General features: G+C 37.1%; 2 protein-coding genes across 3 annotated transcripts in view; one reads left to right on the plus strand and one right to left on the minus strand.

The window, feature by feature from the left end:
- The window catches only part of LOC110383305 (dynein axonemal intermediate chain 7 homolog), a 30,114-nt gene that overhangs the window by 3,254 nt on the left and 5,809 nt on the right, over positions 1-21,051 (minus strand). The window contains exons 7-19 of the mRNA XM_064042755.1: positions 20,940-21,031; positions 19,738-19,871; positions 19,331-19,383; positions 18,784-18,921; positions 18,252-18,326; positions 17,566-17,765; positions 16,834-17,000; positions 15,926-16,061; positions 15,560-15,660; positions 14,813-14,888; positions 14,388-14,473; positions 978-1,134; positions 86-228 (exon numbers count right to left, since the gene is read on the minus strand). Of these exons, the coding sequence (XP_063898825.1) occupies positions 86-228; positions 978-1,134; positions 14,388-14,473; positions 14,813-14,888; positions 15,560-15,660; positions 15,926-16,061; positions 16,834-17,000; positions 17,566-17,765; positions 18,252-18,326; positions 18,784-18,921; positions 19,331-19,383; positions 19,738-19,871; positions 20,940-21,031 (1,558 nt within the window). The remainder of the gene's footprint in view (positions 1-85; positions 229-977; positions 1,135-14,387; positions 14,474-14,812; positions 14,889-15,559; positions 15,661-15,925; positions 16,062-16,833; positions 17,001-17,565; positions 17,766-18,251; positions 18,327-18,783; positions 18,922-19,330; positions 19,384-19,737; positions 19,872-20,939; positions 21,032-21,051) is intronic.
- LOC110383304 (toll-like receptor 13) lies at positions 2,387-13,719 on the plus strand. 2 transcript variants are annotated; one of them, XM_049851288.2, is made up of 8 exons: positions 2,387-2,671; positions 6,957-7,087; positions 7,639-7,778; positions 9,699-9,870; positions 10,249-11,574; positions 12,037-12,170; positions 12,685-12,812; positions 13,187-13,719. In XM_049851288.2, exons 1-8 carry the CDS (start codon positions 2,652-2,654, stop codon positions 13,398-13,400), a joined length of 2,265 nt encoding a protein of 754 aa, XP_049707245.2. In that variant the 5' UTR covers positions 2,387-2,651; the 3' UTR covers positions 13,401-13,719. The 2 variants fall into 2 exon arrangements, with proteins under 2 accessions (XP_049707245.2, XP_049707246.2); XM_049851289.2 differs by having other exon boundaries at positions 10,249-11,568.

Raw genomic sequence — 21,051 nt, forward strand, 5'->3', positions numbered from 1 at the left:
TGGTACTCTGCTGCAACCAATTAGACTGGAAGCCGACCCCAACATAGTTGAGAAAAGGTTAGGCAGATGATGGTTATTTACTTACAGAGTACTCCAGTTCTGAACTGTATATTAAGTTTGTCCTCATTGAACTTATAATCGTTGACATAGCTGGATGTCCAGATTTTCCTCCCGTCTTGCCATTGGACTACCACAGGGGGCTCGTTCCACATCACATCTTGAGGGAGCCTGGAAGTAAAGCATATTGTATAGACTCTCCAAACTTTTTGGTGTCACGGACTGTGAGAGTCGCTTTAAGTTTATCTATTCACCACCAAGGGATAGTGCAAAATCCCAACAATAAAAGTTTTTTTTAAAATAACAATTAGTAGCGGTCAAAATGTCTACCCATAGCCATACGCATATACCCATAGCCCGGAAGACTAGCTTCCGCTCGCGGCTTCCTCCCTTGGCTTGGTGTGTTGATAAAAAGTAGCCTATTTGTTAATCCAGGGTATCATTTATCTACATTAGGTATACCAAATTTCAACCAAATTGGTTCCGCGGTTTTTACGTGAAAGAATAACAAATATCCATACATTCTCACAAACTTTCATATTTATAATATTAGTATAGTCATCGGCACGTATATTGAGCCCTGACCTTCACCTGCGCAGAAGCGATTTATTGGTTTATTGCCTTATGTGTACAGTGCGCAAAGCGATCCTCACTCTTCCGCCGAGAGCTCAATATCCGTGCCGATAACTATATGATATTAAAGCTAAAAAGTTTGTTTATTTCAACGCATTTAATCACAGAAACTACTGCTCCAATTTTTAAATTCTCTTAGACTTCAATAGCACAGTTATGGAGGAAGGCTATTATATAGCCTACTTTTATGACGTGGGTGATATTGCTGGCAAAAGCAAGTAAATAATAATACAAACAATATTTTAATATACCATCATTAAGTTGACTGATGTGATCACGACACTTACTCTATAAAAACCATAGCCAACTTCTCATACTGAGCTTCAACCTTCTTGATCTCCTGTTCAATTTCCTCCGGCGTCCTGGTGACTCCTGGCGGCGGGGGTGCCGGGGCACGGTACTGCACTTGGTATTTCATAGGCTGCAGGCATTTCGGGAGTTGCACTGTAAAAGATATATTATATATTGTAGCTGTTTTATTTATTTATTTATTTCATATTACAAGCTAACAGATGACACATCCAAAACGCTTATAAGATTAAAATTTAAAATTTTGTGGGTTCTACTTGTAATTTTAAGGTAACTACATTCGTTGGTTTAGTAGTTGTAGGTATAGCGTGACTGCTTACACGGGGTCTCGGATTTGATTCATGGGTGGATTTTAAGAAACTTTTACAAAGCAGCCCGGGGTATATGTGAGTCGAGACATAGAGAGTGCTCTATCTGCGCAGAAAATGCTTGTGCACTATAAAATACCTTGCTCAGCTCCTTAAAGAAAATCGCCTCGGGAGTGACAATCAGTAGTTTTATTGTGTAAGAGTATTAAACATGAGTATACAGGATTTCTGTACTCATATTTACAAGCTTTTACATAATTTTTACTTTTTTTATAGTTTTTAAGTATATTTGTTATGTATTTATAGTATGTTTAAGTTTTTATAGGATATAGGTAGTATTGTATATATTGATATGGATAATTTTATGTATTAGTTTATAAGTATTGTTATGAATGATATATATGTATTTGTATTTTTATGGGCCCTAGTTGCCTGAAGTAAAGGAATAAATAAATAAATAAATAGGTAAATAATTTCTATAATTACTAGAACCATTAGAATTAATAAACTTTTACAAATAATGATGATGAAATAACACCAACAGCGGAATCATAAATTCTATCCACGTGTCCATTTGCCTGCTCGAGATAGAATTTTGGTATATTATAAGACTTTTACAAAGCAGCCCGGAGCCTGGAAGTTGATGATTGACACCCGTGCATCGGAGAGCACGTAATTGTCAGTCTTGCGCCTGATCTCTCTCCGCGAGTGTCGGATTGCCGTCCCCGGGCTATGAGAGTGAAGGAATAGTGCATCTGTGTCTGCGCAAATGCTCGTGCACTATAATATGTCCTGCGCAGTTGGCTGATCTCCTTACATGAGAACAGCCGCCGTAGCAAATAATCGGCTAGGAGGATATCATATTATAAGCATCATACAAGAAATGAAAATTGCAATCTCTAGATACCAAATCCACCGATAGATAGTTTATTAGAAGCCGTCGTAAGTGTTTAACAAAAGCTTTCAAAAGCAGGTGTTATTTCACTAGACGATCTGACGTCACATTCATATTGACGGCGAAAATCCAAAATGGCGGATCCTTGTCTTTGACCATTGTCGATAAGATAATTTTATATTATCAAAAACATTGGCTGCGATATACAGATTATAATAAAATTTATCACACGAAACTCGTGCAAAAATATATTTGAATAAAAAACTATTATTTTGTACCTAAATAGTGTGTGTTTTAGTGAAAGTGTGTAATTTAGTGCATAGATAATTAAGTGTTATGTGTTTTTTTCGAAATAAGTGTAGTGTTTTGTGACCATGTGAAGGAATTCAGTGTTTAATCCTGAAATTATGACGCAGTTAAGACTATTTTGTGTCAATTGATAAATTGCCATGATTTTCAAGGTATTCATGTAAGTCAAATTCTTGAAATTATCTCTGTAAGATATAAAAATGTGTAGCAATTTATTGCTCCTAGTCCCGCGAGAACCACTTCCCACAATCGGGTAAAAAGTAGCCTATGATCTTTCTCAGGCTCTATTGCAGTATCTGTGTACTTAGTTCAGTAGTTGAGGCATAAAAGTGTGACAAACAGGCAGAGTTGTTTTCGTCTCTATAATATTAGCGAGAAGTAGATAGGGAACATTGCAAACACACTTTGCCTGACGTGTGAATCGAACCTAGGACCTCACGTTTAGCTGTAGCGTTTACGACTACTAGACCAACTTATCTGTTTGTCTGTCATCGTTAAAAATTAAAAAGAGATAAAGTAGCGTCTATATTATTCTGACGTACAAGGTAAATACTGTTTACATAGTTTAGTATCAAAATCAGTTCAGTAGTAGGTATTTACGTGTGAGTAATAAAAATTACACACGTTGATTCAAAGTTTCACATTTGCGATATTAACGTGACTAGATGTGTTCTATTCTTAGATTTTTTGAGTACCGTACTCATAATCTTGAGATTAAGGCATCCTAGGTACTCATCAGCCTTTTACCAACTATGTTGGGATTGGCTTCCAGTCTAACCTCTCGCTCTAGTTTTAAATGGAATGACTGCTTATCTGATATCCGCAACCCAATACCTTCTTAGACAGACTTTGCCAGAGTCTTTGCTCTGACTACACGTAACAACTGCCAAAAATGTTTAAATGACAATTGGGATCCTCAGATTTTATGCGCCCTCCGAAACATAAAGGAATTCACACATGAAAAGATGGTCACCCATTCTCGGAACGGAAGTTCCAAGCGTTGCTTAAATTATAATCGTTTGACCGATGCGTCTGTTACTTAGACATGAGCTCTTTTTGCACAGTCATCAAATACAAAATCAATTGTTTAAATCAGAATTCGCGCGGTCAAGCATTGTAGATAAAAGAAGTTACATCATACATTGTATTTTGCAATACTGCGTATTTATCTATTTATGTACCAACATATCTTATGTCCTTTAATAGTATTTTAATTACATCTTTGACATAAACGATCCATCAGTTTGGCAGTTGTCTTAGGAAGAGACGACAATATATCAATTATGGTTTTACAAGTCTAATTATGTGATATCAAAGTGCATGTATAGATAGCACATCAACCTACCTCAATTTGTCTTCTTCAATAGATTTTCAACCTTATCACAATAGTAGAAGGTTAATGTTCGATTGGCAGAATTTGCCAGATTTGGGTAGGTTGATGTACTGTTAAGACGAATGTTTGGGGTAACCAGAATGGAAAAGATGAGACATTAGTATATGTATTAGAGGAAGTCAGAGGAGTAACCATGGAGTTTCTAGCCCGTTCTTCTCAAGCTACTTTTGGAATGGGCAACTAGAATCAAACTTAGTTATATTTTTGACATTCATAACTGCTTGTAAAGGCCTAAGTGAAATAAATGATTTGAATTTGAAGCCAGCGTTTGTCATATAAATGGACATGTGATGAGAAAGGATGACACACATGCTACAATGAGTGTTTCAAGTATGAATTATATCTATGTGTCTAGTACGAATGTACTATGAATATGTGTTAATTATGAATGTACCATTTATACTAAGTATGAATAGAGAAGGACAGGCAGACGCAAAATAAATGGATGGATTGCATGAAAGACGACATGAATAAGAAGGGAGTGGATGAATGACGGCTGACAGAGAAGAATGGAAGCGGAAAACATAGTAGTAGTTGCAGCCTTTTTACTATCGTACTGCTGGGCTGCGGCCTCCTCTCACACGAAAAAGGATTGAGCATTAATCACCACGCTTGCTCAATGCGGGTTGGTGATTTCAGACTATATAGTCCAGGTTTCGGAAAACATATTGTACGGATAAATTGCGGCGTATCCACAAAGTTTAATAACCATTCTTGATGAATGATATGTCTTTTTCGCAGATTCTAATTAATTTCCTTATAAAATTCGAGGTTGTATATCATTCGATTGACAAATATAGAAATGATAAGATATTACTCAAGTTGTTTACTGATTCATATGATTATGAAAACAATGATATCATTATAATTGTTGATGGTGACAGAAGTCACGGTCTGCCGGGGCTGCGGGATTGATCTGCCAGTTACCACGGCCTTGGTACAAGAAAACTCCAGAAGGAACATGATGGATTTCAGACAGCGGGAGAGTCTTAGTTCTTATAGTAATAACTCTGTCTGTCTGTCTGTTACGCTTTCACGTCTAAACCACTAAACTGATTTTAATAAAATTTCTTACAAAGATAGGAAAAAACATAGGATAGGAATTGAGAAAAAACATACTTTTGAAGAATACTTTTGGAAACGCGATATAACCGAACTCTACACGAGCGAAGCCGCAGGCGGAAGCTAGTAATAAATAGTCTGTGAAAGTCTGAAAGTCTGATACTGCTGGACTCACAGCTTTTCGTCTTAGCTCTTATTTATAGGGGTAAAGCGTAAATTATTACTTGAGAGGAGCTCGTCGCTAAATGAAAACCGCACGTGTCAATAGATTAAGTTTAAGCAACGCTTGGCGCGTCAGTCCGTGGACGAGTGATCTTTGCCAGTCGTAATTGGCAGTAGCCAGAAAGTCTGACAACCATAGTTATCAAGGGGTACCGTGTTGCTCGACATACTAGTCTGAGAAGATGAAATAGGCAGTCGCTTCATGTAAAACATTGGAACTCAGCAGTATCCGAATAGAATGGAAGCCGATCCCAACATAGTTGAGAAAACGCTGATAAGTAGTGTAAAATATTGCCTACACGCGTAGAATATTTTGCTATAGATAAATTATATGTTATTTCGAGATAAGAAATAGGCAAATCAATTTAATTGCTTTATAGTACATGTAGATAAACTGATAAGAAGATTTGGAGCTCAGATCAATTCTGAAAACAATAGGCCTAGGCGGAGAAAATAAACAACTATTATAATTGAGCAGTAGATAAAGTAACTCTTAAGAATGAATGTGTGGGTTCAATTCCAGGACAGGCAAATACCAATGCAACTTTTCTAAGTTTGTATGTACTTTTTAAGTATATGGTAGAAACCAATGACTGATAAAAGGTGAAGGAAAACATCTAGAGGAAACCTAGACTATAAAGTCTGGAACCATCAACCCACATTGAGCAAGCGTGGTGATTAATGCTCAATCCTTCTCCGTGTGAGAGGAGGCATGTACCCAGCAGTGGGACGATTAAAAGTACTGATGATGATGATGAATAGACTTTCGTTATTCAAATATCTCGTCTGTGAAGTCTGGGCTATAAAAGTTGGTAACTAGGTAACCTAATCAAGTCTAACATAAGGGGTATTGGGTTGCCCGGGTAACTGGGTTGAGGGAGTCAGATAGGGCAGTCGCTCCTTGTAAAACATTGGTACCCAGCCGGATCCGCTTAGACTGGAACCTGACCTCAACATAGTTAGGGAAAAGGCTCGGGAGATGATGAACTAGGTAACCTACAGTAGAAACCTTATTTATTCTGGCCTAGTTTTAGACCTAAATATTTATCTGAGAATACAATATTGTTTTTAATACATTTATTGCTTTTAATTGCTATACATATATGTTCTTATCTAGACCCGTTTGTCTAGAGGCCTACTTCGATTAATGTAGCTATATTTTGATTAGAGGTACATATGTACCTACCTGGGTTTTTGTAGACGGTTCATTCATGTTTTACCTAATTTTTGGAGTAGGTAATCTTATCAAATACCGAAATAAAATTAGTACCTACTACAAAACAACATTTTTCAAAGTTTTTATTCGTTATGACCGAAACGGGTAGACCCATTTTGACGGAAATTACAATGGAAGATGGCTGGTATAACAAGATGTAACTTAGGATACTTTTATCGGGGTACGGGAAGTAGTTATCTTTGAACACAGCTGAAATCGGAAGAAACAGATATTATGTCAAACAAGAATATAAATTATTTTTACAGAATAACAAAACTTTTCCTAAAATATATGCTTTTCTACTTCCCTGGATTATCCTCCTTGTGGCACACTGGTACTCAGCTGCATCCGGTTAGACTGGAAGCCGACCCCAACATAGTTGGGAAAAGGCTCGGGACACGATGACAGTCCTGGGTTACAAAATCCAAAGAAATGGCTCGGGAGATGATGATGATGTGATTCTTTACATCATCATCATCTCCTGAGCCATTTCCCAATTATGTTGTACAACTTCTTGACAGTTGGTTAAAAATCTACCACGTTTTTTTGCAGATTCTTCAGCTACTTTCTACCATGTCTGTGCGGGCATGGGCACCCGCCCAAACCTCCCAAATGTCTCTCAGGCTACATGACGGATGTTCAGAACTGGGTCGACGAGAACGGAAGACTGATACCAAAACCAGGTAGGTTTTGAAATGTTGACTTTATTTTGATAGATTATTCTTTATTGTACACCAAGTACTGTTGTACACAACATTGTATTTTGTGTGTGATAAGGTGTAAATTGGCTTGCTTTATCTGTTATGTAAATATAACCGCTAATTATACCTTAATTAGCTACTTCTTGCAATGGGATAAAAATAGTCCTATGTCCTTTTGTCAGGTTCTAAGTGTGTACCAAATTTTATTGAAATCGGTTCAGTGGTTTTGGTGTGCAGGACAGGGTGACTTTTGAATTTATATTAGTGCGTAAGTAAGAATCATCTTATACAACCTGTTTCCTGTGGAAACTATTGCCCATACCCAGATGATATATAATTCAAATTACACATATCATATTATGTATGTATAATCCATGTCACCCGGAGATAGTGCAGCTTTCCAACAGTGAATGAATTTTTCAAATCGTTTGAGTAGTTTTGGAGCCCTTTTCAGACAACCTACTTTCCTATTTATTACCTTAGTAAATATAATAGAAGGATATATACTTATATTATGTTCTCATATTCCACAGGCGACTCAGACAATGTGATAGACCTCTCCACTACAACGAATCCCGTGCAAGTTCTGAACGAGAAGATGAACCTGTTCAGACGACGCAGAACCGTCAGATACCTCAGCCTGGCCAAGTGTCAACTCACTAGAGTGCCACCGGTAAGATATTATTATTTTATATAAATATAAAGAAGATTGTAATAGGGAAGACTAAGAATGGGCCGCACCATTTAGATATGACGATAACCAAACCAACTCATCCCTAAGCGTACCCTTTTCAACTGAACAGAAAATACGCAAGAAAACTGTTACCCCATCGAACGCTCTCTCAGATCCTTAAACGGATATTACTAAGCTATTGCTATCTTTCTCTGATTGATTTTAAAATTTTCTGATTTCCAAACATGTAATTAAAGACTGGTTGTCGGAGTAATGCCGCTGTTATTAGGCACAGTCTTCATAAAAACTTTATCTTTAAAATTTGGTAATAGCATCCACAACATTAAGCCCATCATCATAAGTAATTTTTACTGTCACACGTGCGGGTTGCGGCCTCTTCTCAAACAGAGAAAGAAGGGTTGATCACCACGCTTGTTCAAGGTCGACCGTCAATTTCAGACTAAAGTCCAATTTTCCTTAAACCATATTTCGTACAAAATTAGCACAACAGAGGCTTAGAATTTACGAAATTTCGCAACAAAAAAAGACTAGAAATAATTTCGGAGCTCCTATAATCTGTGAAGTGATAAGATACGATTTAGATAAACGGTGCGATATAGGTATTGTTTCCATGTATTCATTCAGATAAAACACATAAGGATGGTGCTATTATTGATCTCAGATTATTCAGATAGTATTTTTATCTGAACATAACCTATAAACATGACGACACGTTATAAAAGGATCATCATCTGTCTAGCCTTTTCCCAACTATGTTGGGGTCGGCTACCAGTCTAACTGGATGCAGCTGAGCACCGGTGTTTTACATGGAGCGGCTGCCTATCTGACCTAAACAACCCCGTTACCTTGGCAACCTAATACCCCTTGGCAAGACTAGCTCTCAGACTTTCTGGCTTCTGATAACCTGTAACGACTGCCAAAGATGTTCAAATGACAGCCGGAACCCACCAGTTTATCGTGTTTACCGAAACACGGAGGAACTCGTCATGACAAGATGGTCACCCATCTACGGGCCGACCGCGCCAAGCGTTGCTTTACCTCATAATCGATTGATCCACGTAGCTTTGACTCAGCCACGAGATGTTACTTACAAAGTTTGTAAAAATGGTTATTGCAATAATTAATTTCAAAACAAAAGAAAATACCAATTTGTATCCTCTTAATCTAATACAAAATATCTAAAAATGACACGCATCACTTATTTTGATAAAAATATAATAAATTACGATGATAATAAGTATATAAACGATTAAATAAATACCTACTTCTTTTTCAGTGCTTTATCATTGTTATTTTGACATTTTAATTAATAGATAGGCTTTCGTTTTGTAGATAAAAAAGTCTGCAGGAAGTGTTTGAAAGATATACATAACTCTTCTCTCATACATATAAATTGGCATTGCCAATCTATCTACTCCAAAAATAATATAAAGAGTTGACTTACTGCGTATTTCACAATAACCGATTTATCCGTTGTTTTTCGACAAGAGATTGAAAATTGACATAATTTATGCCATCCCCAATCGCAAAACAGAGATCGGCTATTGTCATCCGCAGTTAATAAACTACGAGTAAAGTTGAACATAAACATCTCGAGGAAACCTGGACTATAAAGTCTGAAATAGTCAATCCGCCTTGAGAAAGCGTGGTTATTAGCACTCATTCCAAAAGATCTATCACTACATAGTATAAAACAAAGTCGCTTTCTCTGTCCATATATCCCTATGTATGCTTAAATCTTTAAAACTGCAACGGATTCGATGCGTTTTTTTTAAATAGATACAGTGATTGAAGAGGAAGTTAATAACATCCAGCATCCGCGCGAAACCGGGGCGGGTCGCTGTTTAAATTAAATTAGTTTTGACTCTCTTAATGATGATTCTGTTTGTAATTTCCCAGATCTTCCAACTCCGGGACAACGAGATGAGGCCGCTAGCTATGATGTTAGAGTACATGACACTATTCGGTAATAACTTCCTCGGCATGAGCACCGCTGGTGAACACTACACTTTAAGTTTCAATGCTACGGGGACGACGGTTATGAATCTAAGCAATTCTCCGCAAAGACAGGGTGAGAATTTTTATACTATTTAAATGGATTTGCTTTACTTGGCATAAAAATAGTCTTCCTCGATGAATGGATTAATAACTAACAGTGAAAGAATTTTTCAAATCGGTCCAGTAATTCCACAGTATGTTCCGTATAGGGAAAGATGGAAGGCTATGGGGGAGGTCTTTGCTCAGCGGTGGGAAAGCATAGGCTAGTTAAAAAAAGGAGACAATTTAAAATTGATAAATTATATATTGAATTATGAAATTGGTGCAAAAGATCTCTTTCTCTATAAAAAAAAAAAAACAATACTACCTGTATTGGTATATTATTTACCTACACACTTATATAACACAAGTTTTTTCTACGTTATAAAGACCATGTCTTCTATTTTTGCAGTCGTCAGCGTCTGGTCATCAGGCTTCACAGCGGTCAACTTCCCGAACCTAAAAGAACTGGATTTAAGATCTTGTTCAATACAGACCTTAGAAAAAAACCTCTTTAGAGGAATGCCAAACCTAACAGCATTATACATTGGAGAGAACGAAATCCATTTCATATCATCTTCTGCATTTTATGGTCTGAGAAACTTAGTACACCTAGATTTCAGTAGGAACGAGGCCTTCGACGAAAATGGGAATCCGAAGAATCTAGCTACAGATGACTATTTAGTCTTCAACTATTTGGAAAGTTTAGTCTCTTTAGATTTGTCACACACAAAACTGACACTAAGAAACTTGGGGATGTTGAAAAGTTTAGGCAAGAGTGTGAGAAGTTTGTCCTTATGTGATACTGGGTTAACCGTTCTTCAAGATGGTATATTCAATTCTACATCTTTGCACGTGCTAGATTTATCACGAAACAGTGGTATTTTGAACAACCAAAGACCTTTGAGAGGTCTCGAAGACACACTACTCGCGTTATACGCCCGAGAGGTTAACTTACAGAGGATAGATCAATTTCAAAATTTCTCAAATCTTTTAGTACTACAGCTTGCTGGTAATGAAATAAACACTGTAGATTTGGAAACTATCAGAACTTTAAAAGCCTTAAAAGTGCTAAATTTGAATAAGAATAGACTGAACTCTTGGTTTGAACCGACATTTTCTTTGCTGCCAAACCTACATTTGCTGTCGCTTCAGGACAATAATATAAATGTTATAACTGAACAAATGATTGCGGACTTGATCAACGTAAACTATTTAGCACTGTCAGGAAACTTTATGGTCTGCAACTGTCACGCGAAAGACTTGTACAAAATGGCTGCTAAGAACGAAAAAAATAATACAGAAGACTTTATTGATTTACCAGAGGAATTACTGCATCGTAACATATACAGTTATTACAACGATTTAATCCAAAACAGATCTAAAGTTGGCTTAGAAGACTGTGAGGAGCTATGCTTTGATGATATTGGTCATTCAGGTTCATTCCGACTCTTAGATTATTACCCAGAAGCTTACGTATGTCTTCAAGTACCAGAAAGCAAGACTATATTTATCTCCGATGTATATAGTTGTGGCAGATTGGCAAGAGAAATAAACTATGAGCAAGAATTGAATGGAAGTAGGAAGAAGCTACTGGCGTTGCTGATAATACCGTGTGTTTTACTACCAGTGGCTTTGATCTTTGTGTTTAGAAGGCGTATCAAGTACTTCTTTATAACGATGAGGAATTCCGCCATGTTGAGTCTGATTAATAAGAAAGATGCTGTAGATGGTAAGAGTAAGTTCCGATTTCATTATAATAATAATTTTGACTAGCTTCTACCAGCGATTCCACAAGCGTAACATTGGAAATATATACTCCGTGCACCCGGGTAATAAGATGCCTTCCTGGATAAATGGGCTATCTGATGCTAAAAGATTTTTTTCAAATCGGACCCGTGGTTCCTGAGATTAGAGCGTTGTACATACTCTTCAGCTATATAACAATAGTATAGATAGATAGTAATGTTTTTTCTCTCTAGTCGCTCTATAAAACAGTAACAAATTGCGTGCGAAGTCATATTGGCGAATCTACATCCTTCGTGCACGAATACATGCTAGTAGTGAACTTGCACTGAAGCTTTCACATTTTTTTCACGAATTTTGGTGGAACCTTTTATGTTAAACAGGAGTCTGTTTAGGACATCCAAAGTTTTTCATTTCCAAACTGGTTTACTAAAACTATGCTTTCACCTTGCAGACAACACAATCTTCAACTACGATGTTTTCGTATCTTACTGCAACGAGGACCGGGGATGGGTGCTCGACCATCTACTTCCTCACATGGAGGCCGAGTGCAGCATCAGTGCTTGTCTACATGAGCGGGACTTTCTAGTGAGTGTGGTTTTGGTGTATACTATTACATAATATCGGACCACTGGGTGAATTTATTTGATTATTTTTATTATACCTCGGATTTCTCTAGAAGAATTTATTGATTGTCAAAAGTATTTGTTTTAATCTTAATAAGGTATTACACAGGTGAAAATGAAAGATCAATTTTAGTAGCATGGGTCATATATGAGGAAGAACCTTAAAAAGAGAAATCTGTGGATATCCTTTTCCATGCATTTTATTTTTGGGCATGGGTTGGGCACTGTGGATATACTCGTAGTTTCATTTGGTAACATGACCCTCTGATGGCGGTTAGCTCGCTGATAGCTGTGTACTATGTAATATATGTTGCCAATGACGATTATGTATATTGATGTATATCTTAAAAGCAATACTGAAAAAACATATTCGAATATCACTTTTTACTAGCTGGATCGGATGAGATCTGTGGATCTTATCCTAGGCATGACGGCAAACTCCTTTTCACGTTTTGATAATTTGTCCCTTATTCCAGGTAGGTCTCTCAATCCTGGAGAACATAGTATCGTGCATGGACCGCTCCAGGTCGATCATGCTGATCCTGTCGCAGCGGTTCTTGCTCAGCCAGTGGTGTCAGTTCGAGATGCATTTGGCGCAGCATAGGTAAGACTTAGCGTCATCATCAGTTGTGCGTCCATTTGTTTAATTTACCTACTTTATATTGTACAGCTGAATAGATTGTTTGAAAGCGCCAAACCTAGGGGCTGCTGGAAGTATATCAGAAAAATCTTTAAGTGTTAGATTGCCGAATTTAAACGTAGAGAAAGGATTTGGGATACTTCTATGGGTAAATGGAAATTTTTTCACGGGACGGTGGTGAAACCGCACGCAGAAGCTATTTACTAATTAATATTAGATTCCTATCTCTATAGTAAGCAAATGGATAATGGAGCTTATTTACTCAAATTCATTCCACGATAAAAGTGACAAAAATCTATATTGTTTGCTTCGTTTAATATAACAATTATTTCTTCCAGGCTTCTGGAAACTCGCAGAGAAGATTTAACCCTGATTCTTCTAGAAGACATACCGCGCCGTCTTCGACCGAACACCCTGCACTACCTCATGATGACCAAGACCTACATAGTATGGCCGAAAGACGAATCCGAAAGACCAGTCTTCTGGAAAAGACTTAAGAAGACCTTGATAGCCCAAAAGAACAAACCCACAGAAAATGCGTCTCTTGCTTAAAGTATTTTTTGGATGTATTTGGGGAACTGAAAATAAAATAAAATGCGAACTTATATAGGGTGTTACATAAAAATTGAGATGAATCACTCTGTATCATCCCGTGGAAGTCGCCAAAAGAAGTCATTTGAAGTCGAAGTCAAAGATTGAAGTTTTATAGTAGACATTGATAAAGGTTTTTAGATCTAAGTCCGTAAAATAATAAATAATATTAATTAAACTTAAGATCTTGGATATAAGAATAAATTATAATAAAAAGGCAACTATGCAATTGTAAATCTGGCACAATAATATATTTTTGTAGTTTAACATTCATACAAAAGTTTTGTTTTATTTTTAATCCCGGTCACATTTATTAGCGACTAGCTTCCGCCCCCGGCTTCACCCGCGTAGAGTTTGGTTATATCGAGTTTAAAAGAGAATTCTTCAGAAGTCCAGGATAAAAACTATCCTATGTTCTTTCTCAAAGTCAACTCTATCTCTGTACCAAATTTTAATAAAATCAGTTCAGTGGTTTAGACGTGAAAGCGTAACAGAAAAACAGACAGACAGAGTTACTTTCGCATTTATAATATTAGTAGGGATTACACGCACGTCAGATTACCGAGACCCGGGAGCACGTGCAACTACTCCCGCTGTCTATGTCACTCATCGAGCGCATAGTGTCATAAGCGAATTTGTCAGGGTATTAATTCTAAATCCTTGAAAGAATCCATAGCAAGATAAGTGACCAGATGGCATAGTAGTCCAGAGTTATACGTCAAAAACGTGAAAATAAGTATCTATCAGACACGCAGGTTCGATTCTCAAACAGTCAAAGAATTTCAAGTGCATGATCTCGGTCGTTTGATTTATCATATTATTATATGTTTCTATGTAAAATATGTATTCATGTATTGACAAAACATTCTAGTAGCAAAAGTGAGGAAGTGTATAAATGTATTTTTTTTTTAAATAAGGCTGTAATGAAAGGGTATCAAAGTTACTTACATGTGGTTATAGTAACAGCGTGTCGCATGCGTTTCGGCTGCGGCGGAGTGACCAGCAAATCCAGGTTCAGAACACCACCACAAATTCTAAAACCGACAAATAAATGATTACGTCTGAAAACAAGCATTAGAAAGAAAGAGAGAACAAAGAAAGAAAATCCATTTTTTCAACACACCAATGACGCAAAAAACAACAATTCACAAGTCGCTTATTTTGTCCCTATGTCCCTTTGTACGCTTAAATCTTCAAAACTACGCAACGGATTTTCATGCGATTTTCTTGATAGGTAGAGTGATTAAAGAGGAAGGTTTATATGTATAATAACATACATAAAATAGTGGGAAAATACTGTTATCCCGTGCGAAGCTGGAGCGGGTCGCTAGTAAAATATATTATGGTATATACTAGTTACAATACCTACAGACCTGTATTTTCTTAAATTCAGTTCACCAGTTCGAGTCCTTGTTCTACACGATCTTAGATATCTTTTGAATTCTCGTTCTGTAGACAAAACATATTTAATACATAACGAATAGTATTTACTCTTAAAACTATATACCTAAGCTAAAACCCAGCGATTATCGTATCTCATACAAGCCATTTTCCCGCGGTTTCACGTCTTGTGGGAACTACTGTCTGTATCGGGATAAAATATAGCCTATGTTACTCGGGAATGGTGTAGCTTTTGTAGCTTTTCAGCAGTGAAGAATTTTTCAAATCGGTTCAGTACTTCGAAGACTTTAGGTTACAAACAAACAAAAGAATGTAGAATATGTAGATAAAACATTTTACAACGTTAATAAAAAACGCCAACGTCGAGTCGAGGTGTCCCAAGTGACAAGACAGCAGTCCAGAAGTGGACCTTTCTACGGTGATGCAACGAATGTAATACATAATATTGTGAATTTTATATGCACTTAAATCTTGCTTTGTAAGTTTTAGAAACATTCACAAAGTAGCCTAGGGCTTAGAAGTTAAGCAGTGTTACACCCCGTGTCTGGGAGGGCACGTGTCGCCGGCGTCCCCGAATGCTACTCAGTAGCAGTCGTTGTTACATACCCACGTCAGAGACCGACAGGCGGATTTGAGAAAACTCTGACACTAGGGCTTGTTAGGTGATTAAACCTGCAGCTCACTCGATAAGAAGATGTAGTAATTAGTCTACAACTTACCGCTATTATAAGCAATTTGTTCTCTCGGCGGAGGCATGAACGGTGGTTCTGCCATATTCAAATTCTCCAAATCTTCTTTTTCTTTATCATTTTTCAGGTACCTGAAATAATAAAGAAATTATAAATGCGAAAGTAATTCTGTCTGTCCGTCTGTTACGCTTTCACGTCTAAACCACTGAACTGAATTTAATAAAATGCGTAGAGAGATAGAGTTGACCTTGAGAAAGAACACAGGATAGTTTTTATCCCGGACTTTTGAAGAGTTCTCTTGGGAACGAGATTTCCCAGCAAAAAGAAAAAAAAAGCTTCTTCTAAGCTCGAAGGTTACGCCATGATAGGAAAAGGCTAGGCAGATTAAAAACTCACACATTAGCTTTGATGAAGGCTTCTAATTCCTTAATCCTTTCCCTCACTTCCTTAAAAAACTTCGATCTGAATTCATCCTGTTCCTTCTTCAACTTTTGTGTATCTATTAACTCTTTTACGTTGAAGGTGAACAAATCTGGAAAAGGTAAATTAATAATTAAATCATACTTATATAAAATAGTCGAAACTTTGTGAGTTTGCGACTGTGTTTGTTTGGTACTTCTTCACGAGCAAACGGTTGAACGGATTTCTATAAAAGTCGACATTAATAAAGCCTGTATATACACTCTTTTGTAAAAAAGCGGGCACCTCTGCGAAATCTTGGTTTTAAGGACTTTACGTGTATTTCATAGGGTTTTAATGACTGCAGGATGTTACTAGCATCAAAAGGGGTAACCAAGCATGGCAAGCATGCGTTAGAGTGTATTCTAAATTTGAATTTTGGAGAAATGCTAAGAAACTGGTGAAACCTTAATTCGTTAAAGCTAGTATTGATAAAACAAGAGTCAATCGTACTCGTCCGTTTTTAAATGAATAATTTAAACATTTTTTTTTAAATAGTTACAGAAATCAAAGGCCTTTGATTTCTCAGGGTTACCATTATCAGATCCTGACCTAGTGACAATGGGACCGAATCGCGAGTATATTTTTTCATAAAACGAAAAAACTAAATATTTTATTTTATTTATTTTTTATTTATTTACAAATTTTTGTACACACATATAATAAAGAAAGATGACAGGAAAGAAAGAATTTACAAAGGTAATGCTTATTTCTAAAGAAATCTCTTCCAGCATACCTGCGAATGGAAAAGGAATAAAAGAGATGTATTAATATTATAATATAATATTTCAAGGTTCTTTGAGAAAACCTCTTCCTTTTTGGGAAGTCTGTTAAAAATAACAAACCTTCATAAAGCTTAGGCATCGGCGCTTTCAGAGCGAAGGATCTAGAGCTCTCGCTCAGCAGATCGATGAGGGAGCGAGCTGCGCGCACGCAGACGCACGACCCGTCTATAATCTTTGGTAGCTTTACTGTCACCTTCATGGAGGGGAAAGATAATTCTACTGGTTCTCTGGAAGGAAGAAAGACCATTTATTGACACAACACGAGATAAAATGCGCAATAGAAAGTATACAAAATAATCATCATCATCCTGCCCTTATCACAATTTTATTTGGGGTCGGCGCAGCATGTTTTCTTCTTCCATACTCTTCTATCTGCCGTCATCTCACAAGTAACATTCTTTCTTACCATACCAATCTTACCAAAGTATACAAAATAATATGTGGGCGAAATCAGTAGACCAGACTAGCATCATGCAAAGGCAAATTATGCTTTCCAGCAAAAGACATAGGAAGTGGAGAAAGGTTTTGGACAAAAGACCCAAAGACAGCCCGTCTTTTGTCAATGTTGACACGTTCGAATAAATAATAACTGACATGAATTTGATATTTCCTAGTTTTCAAGTGGACTCTGAAAATGATGGCACATAGCCATTCCAAGAAGTAGTTTTTTTGATTGGCAAAAAATACCTCCAGGAGAAATATTTGACGGTTTTAAAAGGTGTTCTTAGAGAACTTTTGAGAGGTATGTTGATTTTCGTAGCTTAAAATTTCACCATGTATTTTTCTACTCACGGCTCCTGTGGCACCGGCTTAGGTTTCCTGGTAGGCCACTTCACAGCCACCCAGATGTTCAGCCTCAGACCTTTAAACTCCCTTTGATACGTGGATACCTTCGTAGATTCAGATACCAAGTTCTTCTCAATATCACGGAGTAGGTTGTAGGAAGCCATTTGGATGGCATTGGCTAATTCTGCTCTGAGGGCTAGACGGACCTGGAAATAATGGGCGTATGTTGATGGTGATTACTTTATCAGCATCTTATATTGTATAATTTTTTCAAAAATGCAATTTTGGAATCGAATTTAGAGTGCTATGTACGGAAATCACACTTCAATTGCTAGAGTGGTTTGCACCATGTAACTGTAACTTTTAAAAATCCACAAATTGGAACTGGTTGTGGTTTTGTTATCGTTAAAGTACAACCCATCTTTAGATCAACTAAGAAGTCTTATTAAAACTCTCAATGAATAAACTCTCTCTCTCTAAACCCTAATTGAGACTAGTTAAAATTGTATTGACGTAGTGAACTAAAATAGTTTTTTACGTAAACATATTTTACATAGATATAAATAATAGAGGTATTCTCTATCTTCTATATATTAAAATTACTTACCTACATAAATGCTTCAATACATACTACCCAAATTATATACTTCTGTATATGATTGATTACTTATATATACAAAACTAAAAGTTACCTCGTCATAATTCTGAATTTGCCTTTCCGTATATTGTCTCGTTTTGAAGCGGAATATTTCCAGCATATCCAAGATCTGTAAGGTAGATAATAAGGGACATCTTTGAATGCACATTCTAGGAACAACTCCATGCATCCAGAAATTGTAGCCTACTTATAGCTTTCCTCGATAAAAAGGTTGAAAGCCACACTGAGAAATATACGCGTACTACAAACATGCTGTTTTGCTTTATAGTTAATACATATGTATTTAAATATGAGCCAATTTGGGTGCTGTTTTTATGCATTAAACCATGGGACAAAGTGGCATAGATATATAGTTAGAATATGATCTTACTAGTTGTTACCTGGGGATAATTCTGGGGACAGTGTGCCTTCTAAACAATGAAAGAGTTTTCTCAATCAATTTGTGTTCTCTTCATTGCATTAATATAGACCAGGAGGGGCCTATCCGACGTTGTCGCGTGATGTGTTTGAAGTAGATCTAGGATCTTATTAAGTTGGCCACCCGTGGTGTTGATTGATATACGAACCGGCAGAACTTCAATAAACTTCTTGTCGAGCTCGTTATCATCACATGGCTCCGTCTGCTGCCACAGATGGAGGAACGTGTTCATCTCGGTCACCACGCGAGGGTCGGGGAGACCGTCGCAGCGGAGGTACTGTTGCCACTGTGAGGAATTGTGCAAATTTGAGGCATGTTGAAGATATAGGTACTGTCATTATATAGATTTGTAATCCTGCCTTGTTATATGACTACTGAAGAAAAGAAAATACCTGATTAGATAATATGCTTGCAGCTGGCATTGAAATTGTATAAGTACTTAGGTATATAGTTTTAAGAAAACCTGTATTAACAGTACCAAAACATTAGAAAAATACGTATTTATTGTAACTATTGCGGTGACAGTCTAAAGAAGTTACCCGTCCAGACAAAACCTATCTCGGAAATAAAACCGTTCGAATTTAGAAGAACATGATTCATATGATTCTTTTGAATTTTAGCATTATCTCAGGATGCAGCAAAAACTGCAGCGCCTCCTGCAGTTTTACCTGCTAGAATAATAACAGTGTACATACCTCTGCATCCTGTTCTTTCTTGAGTTCATACTCCAACTTCTGCCTTTCGAAACCTAAAAAATGTAACATCATGATTATCTTGGTATGTTTTGGAAGCGAATTGGCGACTGTTAAGAAATCAACCGCCGCTGCACTGTTGGTTTGTGCCTACGTATTTAAAACATGAACCCCCTCAGCAATTCACAGATTTTCTGCAAATCTGAAATACAGTATTAAAAGGCTTTTTGTAATCACTATAACAATAACAACCTTCGAAACTTCTTCACCGATTTGAAAACATGTTTCACTGTTGGAATGGCTACAGTATATTCTAGTACGGGCAGTACATCTACTGAACGCATGTGAAACCGCAGAAAAACAGCTAGTCCTGTAATATAGACAAAGTAGAACAACAAAGAGCTACAAACGTTGGAACAGGTTAACAGCTTTCTGCAGCACATCTCTCCTGACATCCTGCTCGGCTATTTCTCTTGCCATCAGCTCATTCCTCGCCTTGGCGGCTGCAGCGCGCTTCTCCTTGGCTCCGGCCAGGATTGCTTGTCTGGAGATAGGTAGACCGTTAGAAAACAATCAATATATAGCGTTAAGGGGGATGTCACAAGGTGTAGGCAATTCAAATTTTTTTTTTTTATGCTGGACCCTAGTTAATATTAGATATAAGGCGCAGACTCCACAAAACCCGATCATGAAGAATGCTATAGAGATATGATGCTATGCTGTGAAAGAATGCTCTTGGAGTGGTTCTAGGTATTTTTGTTTTTGGTCTAAACCACGAAACCTTGTAGGAGTGCGTTCAGACGTCTTGTAAAGCAAGTCTCGTGTAGCTAATTCATGTTCGACGACTCTCGTATGTTCCTATTTTTTATGTTGAGGTTTTAAGCATTTAGATGCAAAATTATGTACATGTTTATTTTTAAAAAGCTTACTAGAGCGGAAGAAAACCTAAATGCTGCTATTATTGATTATTATCACTACAAAATATCGCAAATAAGTACCTACTTCAAATCTACAACTAGGTGCTCAAATAGGACAGGATCTTAGAAAGACTAGTATAATAGGGTAGGATAAAATATAAAAGAAAGATGATACGATAGAAAAGAAACATAAAAAAGGATAATAGAATAGGATCACAGATAAGTATAATAAGATAGGATGATACATAAGGGTCCGTTCAAACAGACCGGCTCGGAGAGCATCGGCACGCATTTTTCTTTTCACACAGACCGGAGCTGATCGGATGCGCGAGCATTAAAGAGCATGCAATCGGAGCCAAACGTCGAGAAAAAGTACGCGATCGGAGCCTCTCGTTATTTCACATCGAGCGCCTTCGAGTATTCTTAATGATAAAAGCAGTGCTACTACAAATACTGTGTACTCGATTTTCAACGTGTTAAGAATTTGCTCTTCTTTCCGAGCCGGTCGGTCTCATAACATACCTATGTTATGAGACCTATGTTTATGATCTGTGATCATAAACATAGGTACTTTGACAAGATACCTCTGTACTATTTTATGTCATTACTTCTTCTGTCATGTATTAACTGCGTACATAAATGGTTAGATAAATAAATAACGATAACAGGACAGGATGGTAAACAAAAGAACTGACTTAGCGGCTTCTTTCTCAGCCCTCCAGTCTTCGATCCTCTGCACTAGCCACGCCTCGCGCTCCTTCTTGTTCATTTTCTTCCAAGCTTTGGGCTGTATCAATATTTACCGTA

This window comes from Helicoverpa armigera, chromosome 29 (assembly GCF_030705265.1).
Source record: "Helicoverpa armigera isolate CAAS_96S chromosome 29, ASM3070526v1, whole genome shotgun sequence".
NCBI classification, from domain to species: Eukaryota; Metazoa; Arthropoda; class Insecta; order Lepidoptera; family Noctuidae; genus Helicoverpa; species Helicoverpa armigera.